This window comes from Urocitellus parryii, chromosome 10 (assembly GCF_045843805.1).
Source record: "Urocitellus parryii isolate mUroPar1 chromosome 10, mUroPar1.hap1, whole genome shotgun sequence".
In the NCBI taxonomy this organism is placed as follows: domain Eukaryota; kingdom Metazoa; phylum Chordata; class Mammalia; order Rodentia; family Sciuridae; genus Urocitellus; species Urocitellus parryii.
The window spans coordinates 78,096,338-78,121,131 of record NC_135540.1 but is presented as its reverse complement, the minus strand read 5'-3'; the positions used below and the strand labels follow the sequence as shown (position 1 = coordinate 78,121,131).

Here is a 24,794-nt window from a genome sequence, read left to right as displayed (position 1 = left end):
GTGCCTTGCTCTGTCTTTTCTAGTCCTTCCTAGCATAACAATTTGAGAAGTTTGCTTCCTCTAGTCAGGCACCAATTAACAAACCCAGCCTTTGCTCACTCCTCTCCTTGTCTTCTACCCTAAACCCTCAATTTGCCTCTGAAACACCTGGTCACCCCTACACAAATGGAAGTTGATCTCGGTTCACGCTGGACCTCTTCCCCTTCACTATGGGGTTATCACAGAATATTCGTAGCACTTTAGTGTCCAGCTTTACTTTTGACAAAGATTAAATACACTTTCTTTCTGTCCTAGTTTTGACAGATCACAGAGCCAAGAAGGCCAAGGTTGTGAACTTATTCTCCATATGGCTTTGCCTGCACTGTGGTCACCTGTGTGCTCCTCCGTCAGGTGTTTCACAGATGCCTTTCATTGATCACAGGGGAGACCAGATGAGAAAGCGGAGATGGCTCAGCACAAACCATGAGTGATTTTTTTTTAATGGTTTCTCATAACCTCTTCTAGAACTCAAATACATAGATGGTGTGGCTCACTGACTTCTCTTTGTACACCTCAGCTGGAAGAGTACCTATGTCCTCCCTTCTGCAGATGCCCTTCTTTCTTTGTCTCCAACATTCGGAATTCTCCTGTCTTTTTAGCATCTAGTTCATGGATCATTTCTTGCACAGTTCTTCGTCGAGGACTCTGTCTCTGGGGTCTACAGCATTTGTCCCTGTCTCATTTTGTTCCTGTCATTGGCACATAGTCATTTTACTTGTGCCTAAAAGAAACAAGGGAATTATCAGTGTGATATTCCACCTCTTTATTTTCCACCTGTGTCTAGCATCAAACTAAATATATTGAAATTATTCAGTAAACTGTATTTTAAATATTTTTATTGAACTTTCAAATGGCTTTGACAAATTTCAGCAAAATGATGTTGAACTTCATTTATTGGGTGGACAACAGAATTTTATTATGACTCTCAAAGTGCTTACAAATATATACAGAATTAAACCAGTGTTACTGTATTTTATAGAGTGAGAAATCTATTGTCTGTGAAAATTTCCCCAATTGTATGTGCTACCATGCAGTAATATTGTATTTTACCACAAAAGAAAATCATTTGGCATGTTATATTATAACAGCTGGTTTTTTACACTTAAATTGCTGTTAGCCTACATTTTTATAGCTTTATGCATATCTCTTTATTATGACAATATACTTTCTGCCCATTTTAAAGAGAGAAAAAATTATAAGATGTCCTAGATTAGATGGCTCAGAAAACTCCTCAGAAGGATTCAAATGTCCAGTTATCTGCAGTAATTGGATCTCTTTTGTTGCTTTGTTTTAATCAGGGATAGAACTTTAACATTTTATATAAGCTGCTGTTAGGATAAGTAAAAAAATCAAAACATTTCACTAGAGAAAATTACAATTTATAAAAATTACAATTTATAAAAAAAAACATTTCACTAGAGAAAATTACAATTTATAACTATTTATCATAGTTAACTTCCATAGAGTTTTTAGAAACACAAAATACCCTTTCATGGGCATAATTGCTCATGTGCTAACAACCAGAAAGAATCCCCCAAAATGGTGATTTTCTAATTGTGTTCCATAGAGATATCAAAGAGCAATTTTCAGATGTATTAGTTTCTTATTGCTGCTGTAACAAATTAGCACAAAGTGCAGTGGTTTAAAACAATACAAATTTGTTATCTTACAATTCTGAATGTCAGAAGTCTAGAAAGGTCTCAGTAGTCTAACAGAAGGTATAAGCAGGACTGTATTTCTTTCTGCAGGCCCTAGAAGGGAATCAATTTCTTGCCTTTTCCAGCTTCCAGAGGCACCATTCATTCCTTGGCTCAAGGTCTCCTTCCATCTTCAAAGTCATCAATGGCTGGGGAATCTTTCATTATATCATTCTGACTCTCCTGTCACCTCTTTCACTTACAAGGTCATTTGTGACTACATTGGGCCCACCCAGATAATTCAAGATAACCTTGCCATCACCAGTCACCTAATTGGCAACCTTAATTCCATCTGCAACCTAACTACATATCAAATTTATAGGTTCAGTTATTATAAGGCAAACATGTCTGGGCAGGTTGTTATTATGCTTATCACCCCAAGAATCACACACATTTAAGTTAAATTCTTAAAACAGAAAAAAAAAAAAAACAAACCCAGGTTAATTATTTAGAATATTCAGTAGAAATGAAACAAATACTAAAATGTATAATGTTTTGAACTTTAAACACCAGACACTACAAGCATATTGTGCTGCCAGGTTACTCATTGGTTTTGGTACAAACTTTAAAGCTTCTAATGCTATGTGTATGTATGTGCATATAATTCATTTTGGGGAAGTTTAATTATCTAATGTGTTTGGTTCAGCTAAAACAGAATCCAATCCACCATTTCCTCCTTAATATTTGGCATTCTTGGTTGTTTGTGAAACTTAGCACCTGAGAATCCCTGTTCTCTGCTTTTGCTGTTATCAGATTGTGCTAACATGCTGAGAGCGTGTGCCAATATCTTTTCTTGTGGGTAGGAGGAGGTCATCTTTTTCTCCTTTATGGATTCCATAGAGAACCCTCCTCAACACTGCCTTAGCTTATGTAGAAAATGCAGCTTCTATAAAAATGTGCTATTCTGCATCAACAAAGGGCCTGGATGTTCCAATTGGCTCTTTAATCATCACAACTGTGTGTTAGTGCCCATCTTCATTGTTTCCCCCCACCTCTACTATATACTTAAGCTATGTTTCATATCTTTTTTTGTAATTATTTCATAGGGTTTTAGACAGATGGAAGAGTAAACAGATATGTTCAGCCTGCTATCTTGACCCACAACTTTCCAAATATTTGTTGGGTAGCTTGTGCTGCAATGTGCACAATCAACAGAATAATCAGTGTGATCAGGTTTGAGTCCAGGTTGTCACTTATTAATGGTGGGTTCCAGGCAGGCCACATTTTATTTGTAACATAGGGTAAAAAAATAACATCATGGCTTCTCACTCTCGAGGAGGCCTGCATTCTCCCTTGAATGTATATTTATCATCCTAAATAAACCTGTTTATGCCTAAAAAAAAAATAGCATCTTAGATGTCAGTAAGGAATCATCTAAATAGTGCTATCCAAAGGATTTAGCATAGTGCTGGCACATGGCAAGCCTTCAATAAATGGAAGTTTATTGTTTATTAACTTATCAGTGAGAGTACCATAGAAAATACACACATCACTGTGATCATGTTATTGGAAATTATCAAAGAAAACCAAGTATAAGTAATGCTTGGTGTTACTTCTTGTCACAGTGAGATGGAGTTCAGAAACTGCAGTGATGATTGTATGGGAAGGTTCTTGAAAATGGAAGCATAAAGCCAAAGAGGGTTTTCCATCAGTCCTTCCTAAAAAAAAAAAAAATCAGTGTGGAGATTTGCTAAGAGAATAACTAAGTTTGAAAAGGCTTATACTTGACCAAAACTTGGGTGTGCTCCACAGAAAAGCTTTTTTTGGGTGGTGGTTGTTTAAGCAAAATAAGTGTGGCCATTAGAAAGAGCTTAATGGAGTTAGGCATCCTAGAAATGGACAGGCTGACTTACAACTTAAAAACATTGAAAAAAGGAAAACCTGATACCACATTGGAATTCCCAACATTTTAATGTTTTGAAATTTAATATGAAGGAACTGCAGGTACCTTCCTTGATGTGTCAGTGCAGTCAGATGACAGCAACAAAAATTTCAAATCTGAATGTGATATACATAAAATTTAAATTAAGTCTGAGATAAGTAGATTTAATATTTTTCTAAATGGTGAAGTAGCCATTTATTCCAACTCCATTCACTGAGTGACCCACATTTTCCACTATGACTTGAAGTATCACCTGTACTACTTATTATTTTCTTCATTTACCGCCACTTCCTGTCTTCTGAAAAAATCATCAAAATTCTATACCCTGGTCATAGGGGTGGGAAATGGACCCAAATGACCACTAATAGCTTTTTCCAGATTATTTTTTTTCCTAACTGAAATTGTCAGCAGTGAGATCTTTGTGCTTTGGTCTTGAATCTATATGTCAGTCAGTCTTAATTTGCCTGACAGAGGACAGGTGGCAAGTACTGATGGTGTTAAGCTTCGCTGATTCTAATTGCCCTAAGGGTAGGTTTGTTGCTGCCCCCAGTTTGAGAATATGGTGGCTAAATATTCCTTTTTGCTTAAACTAGATATCCTTGGGTTTTTAATCACTCAAAAATGAAAAAAAAACATGTTTATTATAAATTCGTAAAAATATTTGGGTCTATTTTATTCTCCATCTGTTCCCACTGATCTACTTTTCTAGAACTAAACTGCTTCAATGTCTTCATGCTTCAATATCCTTTAGTGTTAATACCATGTTAGTCAACTTTCTATCACTATGACAAAACCTGAGATAAATCAACTTAAAAAGGAGGGAAAATTCATTTTGGCTCATGGTTTCAGAGGTCTCAGTTTGTAGTTGTTTGGCCATTGTTTTGGGCCGGTAGCAGCACAGTACATTATTGTGGGAGTGCAGGGTGGAGGAGTTGCTCAGCTCATGGCAGCCAGAAAGCAGTGAAAGAGGAGGGGTCAAGATCCCAATATCTTCTTTGAGGGCATGTCCCTAGTGATCCAGTTTCAGATAGAAAATGATGGGTTTGAAAAATCACAGGGAAAATTCTGGGAATTTCAAATAATCCAGTTTGAAGGAAGAAATGGGTAAGAGAGGGCTGGGGTGTAGTTCGGTGGTAGAGCATATGCTCTGCATGAACAGGGTCCTGGGTTCAATCCACAGCATAACAAATAATAAAAAAAAAAAAGTGGGGTTGGGGATATAACACAGTTGGTACAATGCTTGCCTTGCAAGCACAAGGACCTGGGTTCAAGTCCCAGCACCACCAAAAAAAAAAAAAAAAAAAAAAAAAAATCCAACAAAGGTAAGAGAATAATAAAAGGAAGCTTGAAGATAGGTTGTGGCAGTTTGAATTCATTTTGTGGTGGACAGATTTTGAACAGAGAAATAATGTGTAAATGTTGAAGAAGATGGATTATTAGTAGAAGGTTATGTAAATATGAGCATTATATTAAAATATTATCCATAGTTCTTAATGCATAATTTAAGTATATTTCATTTGTAAAGCATAAGGACTCTTTAATAAAATATATGTAATAAATAATTCATATTTGAAAATGTGCATCAGATAGCTTCATGCCTTTTCACTGGAAGATGCCTCGACATCAGGCAAATCAGAAGGCAATCTCAATAATTCTTCTACTTCTTCTTGCAAAGCCTCTGCTTTTTCATGCAACAGCATCTACAATAAAAAAATCAAGACCTGAGGCCAAAATGTACATTGCTAGAATTGCCAACATTTTTACCACTATTAGAAGCCTGAATCTTTACACATCAATAATCTAGACATTAAAACTAAAATAACAAGATTGAAAAATGGCCATTTAAGAACAAGTGATTATAGTAAATGAGGCTGAGGCATTTAGTTAAAACCATTTTAGCTGATCATTGCATAGTATTCCAAAAATAAAGAGGCTTTAATACTCTCCAAGATTTGTTTTATTGGAGACTTGGCCACTTGAAAATTAATTTTTAATCTATAAAATCTTAGACAATTTTGCAAAAATTTAATGAGCTCCTGGTAAAGTAATCCTTTATATATGCATTTTATTAATCCTCAAAATTTAGTATGCTTTTAAAAATTCATCAGTATTTTTAGGAAAAGTTATTCAACTTCTTTAGTGACTATGGTTGATTTCAAAAGTAACAAAAAAGGAAAACAAGTATTTCTAAAATAAGACACATAGAAGATTTCAATAAATAATGATTCCCCTTTCTTCTAAAACGCAGGAACAATTTGGGTTTCATATATGTAGGGGTGAAATATTAGCACTACTTCTGTTATAACATTTTTATAATAAAATGTTTATCAAAATCATACAAAGGGGAAAAATAATATGAAAGCAAAAATAAAAAAAATACTCTACCAATTTGATAAAGTATAGCACTACACATTATATAAAAGTGATTAAAATGTAATCAAGTAAACTTTCCAGTATCTGAGAGAAGGATCACCAAGTAAGATAAATCTCCCTCTAAAAAGTACACAAACCAACAAGTAAATTGCACAAAAACCATGTTCCAGTAATAGTATAGAGAACACCATCTACCTCAAATTACTTATAGTTTTAAAAATATCCACCAAAGAGCTGGGGATATAGCTCAGTTGGTAGAGAGCTTAACTCCCAGGCACAAGGGCCTGGATTCAATCCCCAGGACCACAAAAAGGGGGTGGGGAAGAAGAAGAAAAAAGCTCCAAGTTGGTTTTTAAACATATTATTTGGGCTGGGTATGTGGCTCAGTGGTTTAGCACCCCTGAGTTCAATACCTGATAACCCCCCTCCCCCCAAAAAAAGGAAAAAAAACATCTTCCAATTCTCAGATCTATTTCTTGAACTCCTACTTTAAGCATTTGCAGAGATGGAGGTGAGGCTGAGAAAAAACTATACAGATGTGATAAGAGGGAACCAAGAGTCTAAGATTAAGTAAAATCATCTCCAGAGAGAGAAAAGTTACAGTAATATAAAAATACTGGAAACAAATTTTGGTAGGTTAAAACGCTGTTTATAGGAAGGTATTTAAAGTACGTGGAGAACTCTAAGAGGCAGTTTTCAGAAAAAGACTGGCTAAAAGGGGAAAGGTGCCCTTTGGAAGCAGAGCCATGAAGAAAAAAGGAAATGAGGGCAAAATTTAGGATGCTGTAGGACAAAAGGAATAAAAAATTCCAAGGACACAAACCTTGGTACACTTCTCCCCACCCTGAGCTATCCATGAAAGACACCATATTTCACGACTCTGAGATAATACTCTTAAACTGGGAGTCTCATGAACTATTCCACGTGGCAACCCTGTCCAAGAAATGCAACAGCATAAGCATTTCTCATCACTGCTTGAGAAAAAAAAAACAAACAGAAATGAGAATCAAAGCTCTTCAGTTCATAAAAATTCCCTCCCTGCCAGGTGTGATGGTATATGTCATATCTGTAATCCCAGGGACTCAGACTCAGGAGGCTGAGGCAGAAGAATTGCAAGTACTCCTGGGTCTAATCCTAGGTACAAACAAAGCAAACAATTTTTTTTTCTGAGCTCACAAAGAAATAGGAAGAAAAAGGCAAAATGTTCATAACAAAAAGTAATAACTACAATTATGTTCAAGGAAGAACAGATGTTCAAGGAAGAACAGATCTGAATAAAAAACCTAATTAGGGTCACTGAAATATGAAAAGTGGGAAAATTATCAGGAGAATAAAAACAACAACAAAAAAGATATAAAAAAGAGATCGGTCATATTGAAATGGAAGATAGGCAAAGAAGATCTAATATAAATACAATTAGAATTGTTAAAGAAAAAAATCAAAAGGATCAGAACTAATATTAACTTCAACCCCCTAAAAATTCTTAAAATAAGAGAAAATAAAGACATGTCCTAATGAAAGTACTTGGATTTAAAGATAAAGAAAATAGGTTAATGTTTTATATACAAAAAGGAGGGCAGGGAGCCAGGCATGGTGGTGCATGTCTGTAATCCCAGCAACTTGGGAGGCATAAGCAAGAGGATTGCAAGTTCAAGGACAGCCTCAGCAATTTATTGAGGCCCTAAGCAACTTAATGAGACCCCATCTCAGAAAATAAAAAAGGGCTGAAGATGCAGCTCAGTGGTAAATTCCCAGTACCAAAAAACAAAAACAAAAATGGGAGAGGAGAGAAGAAAGCAAATAAAATCTGTGTAATAACAACTACACCAAAGCAGATTTTTTAAAAATTAAAAAAAAACAATCCCAAGTAACATTTCAACACATTATTTCTATTGTGTACTTTCAAATTAATGAAAAAAAAAGAGTTGTAAATAAATATTGAATTCTGGTTAGCAAATTAGGCCCCCCCCCATCAGTGGTAGAATTTAGCAATTCTGAAATTACTTTCAGTGTATTCTATTGAACAATATAGACAGATATATAATGAAAACAGGAAGCAAGTTTCTCAATGTTGGAGAAAGGAACTAAAAATACAAAAAGAGAAATTTCTATAACAAGTCCTGTAGTGTAGGATGACTGTGGAAAATGAATGATGACTGGAAATTCTTCAACACCTCCATTAAGAGGTGGAGTTAATTCTCTTCCTTTTGGTTCTGGGATGGCCTTGGTGATCTACTTATAACTAACAGAGTACAGTAGAAATGATGCTGCATGATAGGGCTCAACTGAAAGAAGTCTTGTAGCTTCTGCTTTGGTTTCTTGGAATGAGAACACTGCAAGGTCATTTAACTGCTCTTAGATCACAGCACCCATGCTGGAAGAAAGCCAAGTTACATGGAGATTATAGAAAGATAAATAAGAAACCACAATATTTTAAAAGAAATAAATTATATTGAATAATAAAAAAGAGAGACAGTACAAAATACAAAGAGTTTTTGAACTCTTGAATTTCTTATTCTTTTCTTTTTTTGGTGTTTATTAGGCATTGAATCAGGGCCTCACATATGCTAAGCAGGCACTGTACCACTAACCCTAGACTCCTGAACTTCTATAAGAGCAGACTTATGCACATAATAGCAAGGGCTGTTACTTATGGAAAAGGAAGATTGATTTGGATGAGGAAACCCAAAGTCAGGAATAATTTACAGAGAGAACTGGTTCCTAATAAAGGAACTGGTTACAAATGCCTGGATAGATTTTAGAATTGCTGCAATGCACTGCTCATATATAGTAGTTAGCCTACCTCTGATTTCACCATTGTATCCTTTGTCTTTTCAGTTCACAAGTCCTCACTGAGAAGAGCTTGTGAAATTGTATCAAGGTACTTCACCCGCATGTGGACTTGATTTAAGAGAAATACTGTACCTTGAACCTGGAGGCTGAGGCAGAAGGACTGCAAGTACTCCTATGAACCTATGTCTGATGCCATACTGGAAAAGTCTTTTGGGATTGACTATATGATGTATATAAGAGAAATGTAGATAATCTATGACCAGAGGGAGGGCTTTGGGAATGACTGCAAATTATCTGACATTCCTTTCATGTAGAAGTGGGATTCTAATTTTCCTTCCTTTCAATCCAGGTCTAATGACTGGTAACTAACTGTATGCAGCAGAAATGATACTGTGTTACTTCTGAGGTTAGTTCAGAAGATTTCTTGCATTTTTTGCCTTGATCTCTTGGAAATGCTCACTCCTCAGATGTTCCTTCTCCTAACCTAGTTGCCCTGTAATGAGACCCAAGCCACATGGAAAGGCCATGTGCAGTTGCTCCAGTTGAAAGCTCCAGTAACGGGGGAGCTGGGATCATGGCTCAGTGGTAGAGTGCTTGCCTCAGCACTACATAAAAATAAACACAATAAAGGTATTGTGTCCATCTATAACTAAGAAAATAACTGAGTTATGTAGAAAATCACTGGTACATGCTAAAATGAGTATGTGAAAGTCTAATAAGGAATAGGCTATCTACTACAATCTTAAAAGTATCCATTCCCCAAATATTTACTAATCACAAAAGGGAAAATAATAGCTTTATAGTGAAAGAAATTGGCAAACATCACTTCCTTAAACCAAATGGTCTAAGTTAATGTCAGCAATGGAACAAAAATGATATCATGTGGCTCCTGATATGATGTACTGAAGGATACACATAATTTTTGTGGCATTCCTGCCAAAAAATGTATAACTTCAAAATAATGTTAATTCATTTCCTTATTTCCATCCCGGATTCCTTATTTACAATTTTTTGGGGGGTACCAGGGATTGAACCCAGGGGCGCTTTACCACTTAGCCACGTCCCCAGCCCCTTTTTATATTTTATTTAGAGACATGGTCTCACTGAGTTGCTTAAGGCCTTGATAAGTTGCTGAGGCTAGCTTTGAACTGCCAATCCTCCTGCCTCAGCCTCCAAGAGCCACTGGGATTACAGGCATACATACACCACTGTGCCCGGCCTTACTTACAATTTTATAACCCAATACTATACTCAAAATCCTGCTGCAAATATCCATTTACTCTTTAATCTGGCTGGAAAGTAGAAGAGATTGAATCAGAAAAAGTATCTTAATCTATAAGATGAAAGCCTTGTATTAAGAATGAGCAACAAGAAAGAAGGAATACTGGTCCCTGGATACACCACTCATTCCCATGTCACCTCTAAACTATTTATGTTTAAACTTGTCTAATAAATTTTTCTAACTTAAAGTCACTAATTTTGTTCATTGTTACTACAGCTCCATTTATAGCCTTAATAATATACAGTCTAACCCTACAGTCCTGGCTATCCTACCTCCTATTTCCTTGTATACATCACCTAATTTCGTTAGGTCTCATTTATTCATTCAAATAGTTGTTAAACACATATTATAGACTTAATGCTGTGCTAGGTGCTATAGAAATGAAATTGACTATAATTTTGTTCTTCCCACCAACCCAAAGAACTTCTAATCTAATGGGACAAAGACCATCTAAGTGGTTTCATCTGTATACTGGGGATAGTACCAACACTGCCCACTACATAGGGTCATTATAAAGATTAATTAAGGTAATGTATTCAATGAGAGCCCCATTCAAATAAGTAAGATTTATTTTCTAACTATTTCTGTTTTATATATGGCAATTATGTAACAATGAAGTCTAAAAGAAGCCAAACAATTTCGGATTTATAACTATAGTGGAGACTAAGTAAGAAATAAATCAAATTATTGAGTAATAGCTTTACCTATGTAGACAGATGGGCAATGGTAATCCAGATTGGATCCAGCAAAGGGTACCTAGATAGTGAATGGCCTAAAACAACATTATTTAATATGGATGAGGAAACATACATAAAACAGAAACTCTTTGGGGCAAAGAGAGCTGTTTTCAAAATGAGAGCTGTGAAAAACTACCATAAAAATGAAAGACTAGCTGGGCATGGTGACACACACACACACCTGTTATCCCAGTGACCCAGGAAGCTGGGGCAAGAGGATCACAAATTTAAGGCCAGCCTGGGCAACTTGATGAGATTGTATTTTAAAATAAAAAACTCCAAAAGATCTGGCAATGTAGTTCAGTGGTAGAATGCCCTAGTACTTCAAAAAAGAAAAAGAATGAAATAATAGATTAGTTTCAGAGGGTAGTACTCCAGTACAGTGGTAGAAATTTTTTTGCCTCAATATATTGGAATAATTTTTGTAATACTAAGAGCACCCGAAAATTGAAGAAACTGAATTTTCAGAAAGTGAATTCATCAGAAAGTGAATGTTTTTTTCTTTCCTCAGTGTCTAAAAAGTTCCTGTCAATGATGGTGTTCAAGGTAGGAAGACCAGATGTCAGAGATGCTGAGGAAAGAACTTCTGTGAAAAGACTGCGGAGGCAGAACTCAATGATTTCTAAGGTTCCTATACTTCAACGAACATTCAAAACTGTCTTTACATTTTAGGAAGTCTGTTCTTTTTAGCAAGCCTTGTGTCATAACAGGTACAGTATTTGTACTCACAAATTCTGAATACATATATTTGTTTCTATCAAAATAAACTCATGTGATATTAAATATTTTGTTCTGAAGTATAAAGTACAAGGAAATAATACTACGAAATTTATAATAAAAGTTAAAAAATAGTTTCCTTGCTTACCTTTGCTGATGAAACAATTTGCTTGGCCTGGCGTCTTGATAAATGATCAATTGTCCTTATTAGCACTTCTGGGTTAGCATTAGCTAAATGCATTAGACTTTTGTAACCTGCATTGTATAACTGTTTTGCTCGACCCTAAAAAGTGTTACAAAAATAAGTAGGATGAGAATTTGAAATTAGGAAAAAATTCATACACAGAGATAGGAATAAACTAAGATAATAAAGTAGTTATGTGTGAAGAGATAACACCTCAGAATCCTAAACAACTTTAAAGATGCAGCTGAGTAGTTCCAATCTGAGTGCATGTAGTTTTTTATGTAGCTTAAGTTAGCTAATGTGTGCTAAAATCAGGAATGAGAAAGCCATTAAGGCATTTAGGTTAATGGTACTAATAAAGTTCTTCAAGCAAAATGTTCTAGCCTGATATCTTTCAAATGTTCTCATCATCTACTCAGGAGACCAGTGTGTGTGTGTGTGTGTGTGTGTGTGTGTGTGTGTGTGTGTGTGTGTTTTCTCAGTGGAATTAAGAACTAAATAATAAAGAATAAATTAATTAAAAATAGAAACCACTCTCTTAGAAAACATAAATGACCTTTGCTGTCACTGAATCATCACTACCTTAAACAAGCACTGAGTACAAACTAAGAGAAGGTAATTCCACATTGGAATGGAGGAAGGAAGTGATGTGGTAGCATGCACATTCTTGTGGAGAGTCACTCCCATCTCTACTGTTATTTTTTTTTTCCACAACTGAGATTTTTCATTAGATTTATTTCCCAATTAGCAGTGGATTTCTGGAAGGCCATGGCAGCAGCAACTAATACACAGACACACACATATATGTGTATTTATATGTATATATATATATATATATATATATATATATATATATATATATTTTTTTTATTATATATGTCAGGTTTTATTGTTTTGTGAAGTCTTACTACAGTGCAAGTGATAGAGCCTTGTTGCTTATTTGTCATGGGAGCCACACACACAAAAAACATTTATATATACATATATGTGTATGTACATATGTGTGTATGTATATTTGCATATATATAAGTGGAACATATGTATGTATATATGTATATATGTGTATGTGTATATATGCACACACATAATGCCATATATATCTCGCCATGAAAAATGAGCAACAAGGCTCTATCACTTGCCCTGTAGTAAGACTTCACAAAATAATGAAACCTAATTTTTTTGTTATTTGTAATAATCTTCAGTTGAGAAATTGAAAAGCTACTAACCTCTAAGACTCCAGTCACTTCCATGAGAGGGATTAGCTCTGCCTTCACACAGTAAGTCAGCTTCTTGGTAAGTTCTACCAAAAGGGCCCTATAAACCCAAAACTCCTCAAGTTCCTGTAGAATGCAAGGAAATATATCAAATTTAACTTTTGTAAGTTATTTCCAAGTTTAATTTGTGTGGTATGAGGCTCAGATAGGATATTATCTTATTAAATTCAGGAACATGGATTAAACCAGAGATGAAAGATTATTCCAGGCCAAATTATTAAGAGGAAACATGACAGAGACTCTGAGGAACTGGATGAACTAGTTTAGGGAGGTGGAAAAAGATTGAAAATTGAAAAACAAGTGAATAGAAAGGGCTCTATTCATTTTTATCAAAACATCAGAAAGTGAATGATTTTTCTTTCCTAAGTGACTAAAAATAATTCCTATTTCTAGGAATTTATCCTGAAGACAAAATATTAAATATGGAAAGATTCAAATGCATGATAATGTTCAATGCAGCATTATTAAACTTTCACAAATACTGGAAATCATGAATCAATAACTATTAACTCTTGGTGGGTAAATGATCATATCATTTTATCTATTTTGTATGTTTGAAATTTCTATAATAGTAGTTTATTTTATCAAAAGGTTCATTCCAGCCATTGTGAGAGTTTGTGATGCATGTAATAGCACTATCTAGCCATATCGAGACCACCAAGAAAGTAGTCAATAAAGATGGCAGAGTAAAAAGAAGACCATGAATAGAACTACTGAATCAATCAACCCTGGAATTGCATTAGTTCTTGCCTTCCTGTTACATAAGATAATCATTTTTCTTTATTGGCTAAACTTCTTTTAAATTTTCCTATTAATTGTAGTTAAATATAATTTACTAATATGATTGGTATACTATTTTATACAACTTATAAAACTTTTTAAAAGAAAAAAACACTTTAAAATATTAAAAATACATTGAGAACATAAGTTATCAGATTTTTTTTAGGATCAGCCATCAAATTACAGTTGTTTTTCAAGTTCTATGTATAGATTATTTTATTTGAGCAATTCCATTAGGCTCAAACCCTCAGTCCTAAATAACACAAAGGGAAATAATATCAAGGAGAGCAATTTTAATTATGGAGAACAACAAACAAAAAAATTAAGAATATACATTTAAAAAATTTGTTTCACCTTATAACTTGTAATTTTTGTCTGATGCTTAACTGGCATATGATTAGGGATTATAAACTAACACTTAAAAATCGTCCTAAGTAAATTATATTTAGAAAGGTAAATTTGCTAAAATAATTATCATTCAATCCAAAGCCAAGTATTTTTGGATTATTTACTCCCTTCATCAGTACATATGACAGAATTAATTGTCATATAAATACATAGAACATCGATGTTTAAGGTATAAAAAATGAAGTAAATTTAAATCTTAGAAAAACAGAATTCATGAGGAAAGAGTTTAAAAATTGAGCATAGACACAAACATGGAAAGGATTACTATGCTATCCAATAAAAAATTAAAATGTAGGAAAAATGGTTTATGTTATAAATTCAATTAAAAATTATCTCTGTAGGAAAGTCTATAATCCTTTGTTATATATTTTTGAGGAAATACCTGAAAAATACTAATGATGGCCTTAAAAGTAGATTAACTAGGCACTTTCTACTTACTTTATATTTTAGTTAATTCAGGAATTTTTATATCTTTACCATCAGTATGTATATAGTACTCTTTTGTAGGCAGATAAAAACAAAGATACTTTTTAGATAAATTTTGAGTGCTTTGAAATAACACAATAAGTCAACAATGAGGAATACTGACATACTGTCAGTATTTATTAGTGGGTTTAGTAACAGTTAAAACAAGAAGATGTACCAAGTATAAATTATATGTTTAGTGGAATTACCTCACAGAAATGTAACACACAGGATGAGAAGGAAGCAGCTCCCATAAGTAGATTTTGTATATATCCTCGAGACATGTTAAATTTTTCAGATACACTCCAAATGTTGGTCTCTTTGAGCAAGGCATAAAGAACAAAAGACAGGTAGAGTCTGTTGACAATGTCCTTGTCCACCTTCTAGAAAGACAAATAAATTCATGTACCCAGATGGACAACAGGTAAAGTGGATGAAGCTGTACTATAGGACAGCAAGAATAGAATGATTCCAAGGAAATAAAACTAATTTCTAATGTAAGCTTCAAACTGATTATCACTTGATTGCCAGTAACCCATACACAGGAGAGAGGCAAAGGATGGTTTCCTTCTCAGCAACACTAGGAAACAAATACAGGGAGGAAGCTGTAGAGATTTGTATATATTTACTGTGGTATTTATAAATTGTACATTTGTGTGACTGCTATTATAAATTACATAAATGCATGTTGATAAATATGTTGATAAGCATGCCTATATTGTAAACTAAGAGTGAATATTATGCTATGATTTCCATATTATCATGATAAATTAACTGATGTTCCCAAAGTTAAAACATTAAAAGAGAAAAATGCTTGCTGTTTTTGAAGATTTCTGTTTCTGTGCATATTTTTGCCTGTGGTATCTTTGGTGTTTAGTGACTATTTCTGAGTAAAGTATTTCCTTGCTAGCATCAAATTAACTGAGAAAATAACTTGTGCTTAAAATTAAAGGAAAACAAGGATGAACCTGAAGGAAAAAAAGGGGGTATAGAATGTAAAATGATACCTTCTACTAAATGGTGTTCGAAATGAGAACTCAGGGTGATATATTGGAGCATTTATGAGTTATAGAATCTGCATACTGATGCTGGATCACTCTTGAAAAGTATTAAGCTAAAAAACCTTAGTTGAATAGCAAGTAGGACAAGATAGCTTTTTAATTTCATAATTTTAATGTACCTTTACTATTAACTATAAATTGAGTTAATGTAGGTTTTGCTTAGAACCTATTTTGTTAACCAAGAAAAAAATATAATTATTATGTGGCAAGATGTTTTGTGCCAATTTTAAGATATTTTGTAAGATATTAAAAGGGGGTTCTTTTTCAATATGGAGAAATCAATTAGATTTTAAGTATATATCATGTTCTTTCGGATTCCAATGATCATACTTCTAAGGTATTGAATTAGTTAACTAATCCATTCATAATTAAGGTAAATCCATACACTACTACTTTACACATTTAATTGTCAATTTGATAAACATTTATTGACTATATTCCATAAACTATAACAAAATTAAATCCTTGATTCAAGTTTTAAAAGATGCCTTGTTCTATTATGATTTTGCATATGTTTATTATTTGGTAATGAGTTCCAGAATAATATGATTTTTGTTTTTACTTTACATTTTAGAGTTGGATATAAAAGGTTTGTTTTAAGAAAAACTTTTATTCAACATTGAAAGTCTAAACAACATAGACATTTCTAAAGTAAAAGACTTAATCTAAAAATTGTAAGAATGTAGCTGGGTGTGGTGGCACATGCCTGTAATCTCAACAACTTGGGAGGCTAAGGCACGAGGATTGCAAGTTCAAGCCCAGCTTCAGCAATTTAGGGAGATTCTGTCTCAAAATAAAAAAAAGAAAAAGAACTGCAGATGCAGCTCAGAAGGATCTATCCCTCGAAATTATAAAAATATGAATGTTTAAAATAGATATATTACTATATCATATATCTATATATTTATAAATATATATAATTGTACATTCATATCTATAAATTTATATATTTGTAGATATAAATATATAGATGCTAAGCTAGGGTTGTAGCTCAGTGGTGGAGTGCCTGCCTTGCATGTGTGAGGCACTGGGTTCTATTCTCAGCACAACATAAAAACAAATAAAGTTATTGTGTACATCAATAACTTAAAAATTGTTAAAAAAATATAGATGCTATTAATTTTATGATATAGCAATGCATAAGATAGCTGCACCATTCAATTCAAATGCAAGTAAACACCATCTTCCATTTTTCAAAGTGAAATTAGCACTGTCTACATAAATTTAAAAGATATAGGGGAAATGGCAAGTAAGATAATTGTTTCAATGAAAGATGAATTAAAAAATAAAATTAAAAATGAAAAAGTATATTATGAGAAAAAATGATATTAGCTTAAGGAAGTTGAAGGTATGGTTACCACAGAATTATTTCTACTTCTCTTAAAGTTAGTATATGCATTAAACACTTGCTTCATGCCTACCGACTGAATTGTGAAACATTATAAGATATCACACAAAAGAATATTAACTGATCCACTTCAACCTTCTAAATGTTTTGTTTACTACAAGGACTAAACTTGAAGTTTTTTGAGGACAAAAAATAACAACAAAAACATCTAGACCTGTCCTATGTTAGAATCCCTGATACCCAATAGGATGTAAATTTCTGTAAAATATATTGGCTTGTTTGAATTGAACTTATTTTAGGAACATATGATATTGTGAAAATATTTTATAAATGTTTTAGTACTTTTATTATATAAGTAACAAGTAGCCTAAGAAAAGTAGATTAACATTTTATTTCTCCTCCATCTGTCATCAATTCTCCCAGTGCCCAAAGTTGCATAATTGAGGAAAAAGGGATTCCTTCTGAACCTGGGTCTTTTTTATCAGTGTTGTTAACATTTGTGCTTATTTCAGGATGACTCTTCCAAAACTAATGAGAGCCAAGATGCTCTTCAGACTTTGCAAATCCAGCTGACATATTGCAGCAAGCCCACAGCAAGCTCACCTGAACTGTTGATTATAGGACTTGTTTATTTTAATAGTAAGTACAACTAGCTCTGACTAGACCCTAGACCACTGTACCTGTCTGCTTTGCAGAATTAAAAACTGTGTACACCATTGTAAAGAAAAAAAAGGGTAGATTAATAAGGTTTATCCTTTCTTATGATAGCCTTATACATGTATGACAGAAATGCAAAAATATCAAAAAGAAAAAAAATGGCCATCACACCATCCAGAAATAGCCTTTAAAAAATTCTTACTTTTCTGGTATTCAGAAAGATATGTTTTAAATAGCAAAATGGAAATTATATTAATTTAAAGAAAAAAAATGAAACAAAAAGATCCAATCACTAAAGGAGATGAATGGTATTAGTTTTTTTTTTTTTTAATGGTATTAGTTTTGGTGAATGAACTTCATTATTTAGGAAGGGAAAATGACTGTGGTACCTTCCTGATGGCTTGACCAGATGCTTTCTTCCCAATAAAGCTTTCAGAGACTCCAAGAAGAGCAGCTACATTTTGTTCAGCTGGACTGAGTTGACTAAACTGTAGAAAAAGAATACATACATGGAAAAAAAATCAATGTAACTTAAAAATGTGCCATTTGAAACAAATCTGGCATTTCTTTGGAAATCATATTTTCATGATTTTAAAGGATATGAAAAATGACGATTTTATTTATAAATATTGCAACTTTTAAAAGAATATGTTATATTCTCATGTGGCAAAATGAGTCAAGGCCCACATATATGATGATAGTTCCATAAGATTACATGGTCTAGTAATGTCATAGCCATCTGATGTTCATACAGTAATGAAATTACCTACCAGTGTGTTTCTTAGAACATATCTGCCATTAAGTGATACATGACTCTACTTAAAGACATGGCCACAAATACTGGTTTCCATGTGATTGTTTAATACTACAGATGGCTGGGGAGAGGGAGAAGATGGAAAGGTTTTGAAAGTAACTGCATTATATATAGCAACACTTAAAGAAATCTTATAGTAATGATTTAAAAAGATGACATTAAAAGTAGAAGTTAGTTTCCTGAGATTAAAAGCTATATGCTAGCTGGGTGTGGTGGTACATGCATGTAATCACAGTGATTTTGGAATCTGAGGCAGGAAGATCATAAGTTTGGGGCCAGCCTCAGCAATATAGTGAGGCCCTAAGCAACTCAGGAAGATCCTGTCTCAAAAACTAAAAAAAAAAAAAAAAGGCTGGGATATAGCTCAGTGGTAAAGCATCCCGGGGTTAAATCCTAGTACCCACCACCCCACACCCTGCAAAAAGATACATATTGCAGGACTGGAGATATAGTATGCATGAAGGCTTAGGTTCAATACTTAGTATCAAAATAATAATAATAGAAATTATATACTCTTTCTGCATAATGTGTGTTCATACAGCTAGCCTGGTCACAGTAAAATCAAAATGAAGTATATACTCTATCATTTAGGTTTGTTAAGTGGGGCTAGTTCTACCTTGGTACTGGCAATAAAATAAATATTCCTTTATATGTATTAATGTCATTGGGTTTGGAGTATCATCAGGCTTGGCTCTGACAGACCTTTCATATAACTAAATTCTCACTCATCAGTGATAGTTTCACTGTTTTCTTTACACTCTAAGCATTATAAAATGCAGAAGTCACTAAACTTTAGAAGAACTGTTTTTGGGGGAATGTGATCAGTGATAATCCTGTTTTTTGGTACCTTTATTTTTGGATAATAATATGTTTATATATAAAAGAAAAGTAATATTTAAGTTAAATAAGCCAAAAATGTTGTTGTCATATTATTTTTTAAAAAAATCTCACAGACAAAAAAGGCCCAATTCTAATTTTTTTTTTTTTGGTACCAGGGATTGAACTCTAGGGCACTCGACCACTGAACCACACCCCCAGCCCTGTTTTATATTTTATTTAGAGACAGGGTCTTGCTGAATTGCTTAGTGCCTCGCTGTTGCTGAGGCTGGCTTTGAATTCATGAGTCTCCTGCTTCAGCCTCCCAAGCCGCTAGGATTACAATAAATATATCTTAATAGAGTAAAAAAAAAAGTAAAGATCAAACATCATTGATAAACTAAGTAGCCTAAGTAGAAAAATCCTATATTCTTACCTGCCTGAAGTATATCATCCAATCAGGGTCACATTGAGAAACCAGATCATAGGGAGTTGTTAAGTAGATGAGATGCAAAAGGCTTTCAAGCACAAGCCCTTCAAGACCTTTCTTCAAGTCTCTGTAGAGAATGTCACAATAAGCCAAATCTATAGTTCCTAAAAGAAAGATAAAGATACTTCATCTTTCATAATTACTCAAGGAGGAACGAGCTGATTTTAAATAAAGTCTTATTTAGAAGTTAACTAAATGTAACAAAAAGTCTTCAAAGTCTCTTACTATGTAATCTTCACTTATTTGGAGGCCATTTTGATAGAATAATCAATACTTAATAAGTTCTGATCCAATTACTCTATTTCTGGGAATCTAGCCAAGAGAAACATTTCCATATGTACATAATACAAAATACATAAATTGAGATGCCCATACAGCTCTATTCACAACCGAGAAAAATCAGAAATAATGCAAATTTCCCTCAATAAAGAATAGTTAAACTGTTATATCCATATTATGGATGACTAGGGTATTAAAAAAAATGTGATAGACTAAAAGGAATAGACCTGTTAAGATGTTCATGGTGGGGGTTGGGGTTGTGGGTCAGTGGTAGAACGCTTGCCTAGCATGAGTGAGGCACTGGGTTTGATCCTCAGCACCACATAAAATAAATAAATAAAGGTATTGTGTTCATCTACAACCAAAAAAAATTAAAAAAAGATGTTATGTTTTATAAATGAAAATAGCAAATTGCAAAAACCCCAATGACTCCATTTTAAAAAAGTACATATGTATACACACATATATACACACATGAAAATACAGTTGTGTATGATAAAGAGACATTTCATCCTTGAGAAAACACCATTGGTGATACGATCTTATGGGCTTATGGGCCTACCATTGTATATGTGGTCAGTTGTTGACTCAAGCACTGTTTTGTGGTGTATGACTGTATAATGACATAAATTGAACTGTTAATGGTGGTAGCTCCTGAGAGAGTGTAAATAGGACTGAGTATGGAACTTTCCTTAATATAATCCTGAGTTTTGGGATTTTTTTTAAAACAACAGAAGTGTATTAGTTTCCATTAAGTAAATTATGATATAACCATTGAGAAAGAAACTCTTTAGGTATAGAGTAATCTCTAAGATATCATATTAAGCAAAAAAATAAGTTCCATAGCAATATGAATGATTTATTTCTTTAAAAATAAAAACTTAAAATTGTATAAATGCATGTATTAATAATTGAAATGAAAAGCACAGAATAGGTCTGGGAAAATATAAACCAACTTGCTGTTCTTGGTAGGATTTCAAGGTCTGTGTGGTTAATGGGGAGGGAGGTATCAAAGTGGGATCACCATCTTTTCCCCTATATACATTTGCAGTATTTTAATTTACTTTTGATTCAAAACATTTTTTAACTTTTGAAAGTTGAAGTAGCTTATCAGCTTATAAAACGAATGTTTATAAATATGAAATCACAAATCCAATTTAAAGAAAGATACATTTAATTTGCATTTTTCCAATACATTGCCTCAGATTAATAATGAGGTATGAGTTTACCTAAATCTCTCTTACCCTTAAAAGAAGCTCGTCCTAATTTTGTAATACGAAAATTATATTGCAATTCTTCTTCAGACAGAACAGTATATTTTTGTAGGAGTCCTTTCTCTGTCAGGTATCCAAGTGATTCGACAGTTATTTCCCAGAGACTTTTTTCTTTCAATAAAGTATTTTGCTGAACCGCAAAAAATGTACCATTCATAAAGTGATATATATCATCAAGATTTGTTGCAATCTGAAACAATCCAGGACATCATCAGAGCTTTTTCCTTAAATTCAAGGCATCATTTTGTACATTAAGCAAGATTATTATTTATTTCTGTAATTCAAAGCTATTTAAATAAAAAATTGGTATAAAATCTATATAGTTGCATATGATTTTATAAACTAATCTAAAAATTAACAAGAAAAAAAAATTAAAGGAAGAAGATATCATGTTCATGCTTTTTTTTTGTGAAAGCACATATATATTTTTCATTAAAAAACTCTTAAGGCTTTTAAATAATTTTTTTTTCACAATATCTCCAAAGCTGTGCTATTTAGTGCCCAATGCATCTTCACTAATTCCCACCAACCTCCTTCCAGAAACCTCTCTTTGCCCTTTCAAGCCAACTGTGAAAGTATCCTTTAATTCTAAAACTTGCATTAAAAATAAAGAAAGATGAAAAATGTAACTGAAAGAATCCACTAAAACAGGATGTACTAAAACAGGATCAGGCAAAACTTTGCCTGAAAGGTTAACTTTCTTGTAAATAAATAGTATGTTTCTACCACTTTTTTTCTCTCTCTCATTCCCATGGTCTTTTCCCAGTCTTTCACCGCCCCTTCCCCCACCCCTTATTATTTACTGCTTAACAATGGAGACCATAAGTAACGCTCAGCCCTCCATTTGGAATTCAGATGCACAATTGACTTTGAATTAAAATAATTCATTCAGAGTCAATTTCAATGAAATCAGCATGTTATACTAAAATATAGTAAATCAATAAGTATATTTCTTTCTCTTATAATTTTGATGATACTTCAACTGGAAAATTTTAGTAGTTATATTATAGGGCACATTTTATATTGCTTCTCTTCTTCCTTCTAATAAAAATCATTCTTAATATTCAATTAAACTAAAAATGCACTTTTAAGATATCCAAGAATTGATACTCAAATTGATTTGTGGATTACAAATGTACTTAGTTTCTGTATTGTTTCCCACCTGACTGATTACTTTTAACCTTGTGGGAGGCTAGGTGGATGGGTGGATGGGTGGATGAGGCATCTTACTTGATTCCTCTACTACTTTCATGTTATCTTTCTATCCTTCTCTAAAAACCTTTTTGACAATAGTGACTTTTCCCTATTGGGTTAGCCTCTGCCTCTCCAAAGCTTCTTAAAGCTTCACTGATGCTCCAACCTACAAGTTCACTCATACCTAACTCGAAGGTTAATTTCATTAATTTAAATATTTACTGAGTGTTGTCCAAATGCCAACCACTGTCCAGGGGATGGGAGTCAGTGATGAATGGAAAAAAAAAAAAAAAAAAAGAAACTGTGAGCCCTGCTTTCACAGTGCTTACATCCCAGTGGGGCAAGGTCATTAGTAAATAATTTCATGAAGAATATAATTACAGTTGGTAATGGCGGCGTGCGCTTGTAATCCCAGCTACTCAGAAGGATGAGGAAGGAGGATGGCAAGTTCAAGACCAGGTTGGGCAACTTATCAAGACATTGTCTCAAAATAAAAAGAGCACAGCTTAGTGGTAGAGCACTTGAAGAGCAGACGTGAGGCTCTCGGTTTGATACCCAGTGCCACAAAAATAAAGAAAAAAAGAATATGCAAGCACAGATACATGGTCAAAAGCAGCCTACACAACCTACTTTTCTTTGCCTCCAATTCTTCAAATATAATAACAGAAATTATCTCTTGATAATTTTATTGGGATTGCACTGACTGTATGAATCAATTTGGGAAAAAGTAAAACTAAATATTCCAATTCATGAATATGGCATCTCTCTCCATTTAAATCTTTTAAAATTTTTCTAAGTATGTGTTTTATAGTTTTCGGTGTATAGATCTGGCACATATTTGTTAAATTTATCCCAAAGTACTTTATGTTTTTTGGATGTCACTGTAAATGGAATTGTTTTTATAATTATTTACAGTAAGCATTTAGAAGCATAATTGTTTCATTATGTTGTCCCTGTATCTTATGACAATGTTAACTATACTCTCAATAGTTTTTGCATACTCCTTTGGACTTTCCTTGAGTTCATTGACATCAGCAAATCAGATGACTTTATGTCTTCTTTTCCAGTCTGTATGGCTACCTTACTATACTGGCCATGACCATGGATAACATGTTGAAGAGTATGGTGAGAACAAATGCTGTTGCTTTTTCTAATCTTAGAGGAAAAATATTTAGGTTTCCTCTATTAAGTGTGATAAGACTTGTAGATTTTTAAATAAGCACTCTTTATTATGTTGAAAAAGTTCTCTTTTACTCTATTAGTTACTGAGTTTTTTCATCATGAACGGGTACTGAGTTCTATCAATATGAAGAATTACATTGACTTTTAAATATTGAACCCATTTTGCATTGTTGGAATAAACCTCAACTGATCATGCAATAGTACTTTTATAAAGTATTGATGAATTGCTACTTTTTTAAATTTTTTTTTTTTAGCTATAGATGGCTACAATATCTTATTTATTCTTATGTGGTGCTGAGGATTGAACCCAGTCTCACATGTGCAAGGCAGGCACTCTACCACTGAACTACAGCTCCAGCCCGGGATTGCTACTCCTTTGATAAGGATTTTCATATCTATGTTTACTAGAGATACTGGTCTGTAGTCTTCTTGTTAACATCTTTATTTGGTTTTGGTATCAAATAATGCTGGTCTTATGAGATGAGCAGTTCTTTCTCTACTTCCTGGAAGAATATGTGTGTAACTGGTATTATTTCTTTCTTAAATGTTTGATAGATTTCACCAGTGAAGTCATATAGATATGGAGTTGTCTTTGTGAGAAAGTTCTGAATTACAAAAATAGACAAGAGATTTGAAAATACATTTGTATTTTTAAATTTCTCTTTCAATTAATTTTGGAAATTCATATCCTTCAAAATTTTTTCCTATTTCATCCAAGTTGTTTCATTCATTATACAATATTTAAGGATACATTTATTCAAGGATAAACCCTTACTATCTTTTTAATGTCTCTAGGATCTTTACTGATTATCTTCTTCTCATTCCTGACATTAACTGTTTATATGGTCTCTATTAGTATTTTTATACATTCTTTTCTCTTGACCAACCCATTTGATAACCTTACTGACCTTTTCAGAGAACCAGCTTACGGTTTCATTAATTTTTTTCCATTATCTATTTTGTTTTCATTGATTTCTATTTCTTGTATCTGTATTATTTACTTCCTCTTTAATTTTTTTTAGCTTTCTAAAGTGAAATTTAGATCATT

The 24,794-nt window shown here is 33.3% G+C and overlaps 1 protein-coding gene across 2 annotated transcripts in view; it reads right to left on the bottom strand.

Annotated features, from left to right (window-relative positions):
* Positions 1–899: 899 nt before the first annotated feature.
* The window catches only part of Helq (helicase, POLQ like), a 47,095-nt gene continuing 23,200 nt past the window's right edge, over positions 900–24,794 (bottom strand). For both annotated transcript variants that reach the window (XM_077803612.1, XM_026411938.2), the window contains 7 exons: positions 21,341–21,560; positions 19,764–19,921; positions 18,087–18,185; positions 14,841–15,014; positions 12,931–13,044; positions 11,669–11,803; positions 900–5,318 (listed from right to left, as the gene is read on the bottom strand). In XM_077803612.1, the coding sequence (XP_077659738.1) occupies positions 5,211–5,318; positions 11,669–11,803; positions 12,931–13,044; positions 14,841–15,014; positions 18,087–18,185; positions 19,764–19,921; positions 21,341–21,560 (1,008 nt within the window). In that variant the 3' untranslated portion in view covers positions 900–5,210. The remainder of the gene's footprint in view (positions 5,319–11,668; positions 11,804–12,930; positions 13,045–14,840; positions 15,015–18,086; positions 18,186–19,763; positions 19,922–21,340; positions 21,561–24,794) is intronic.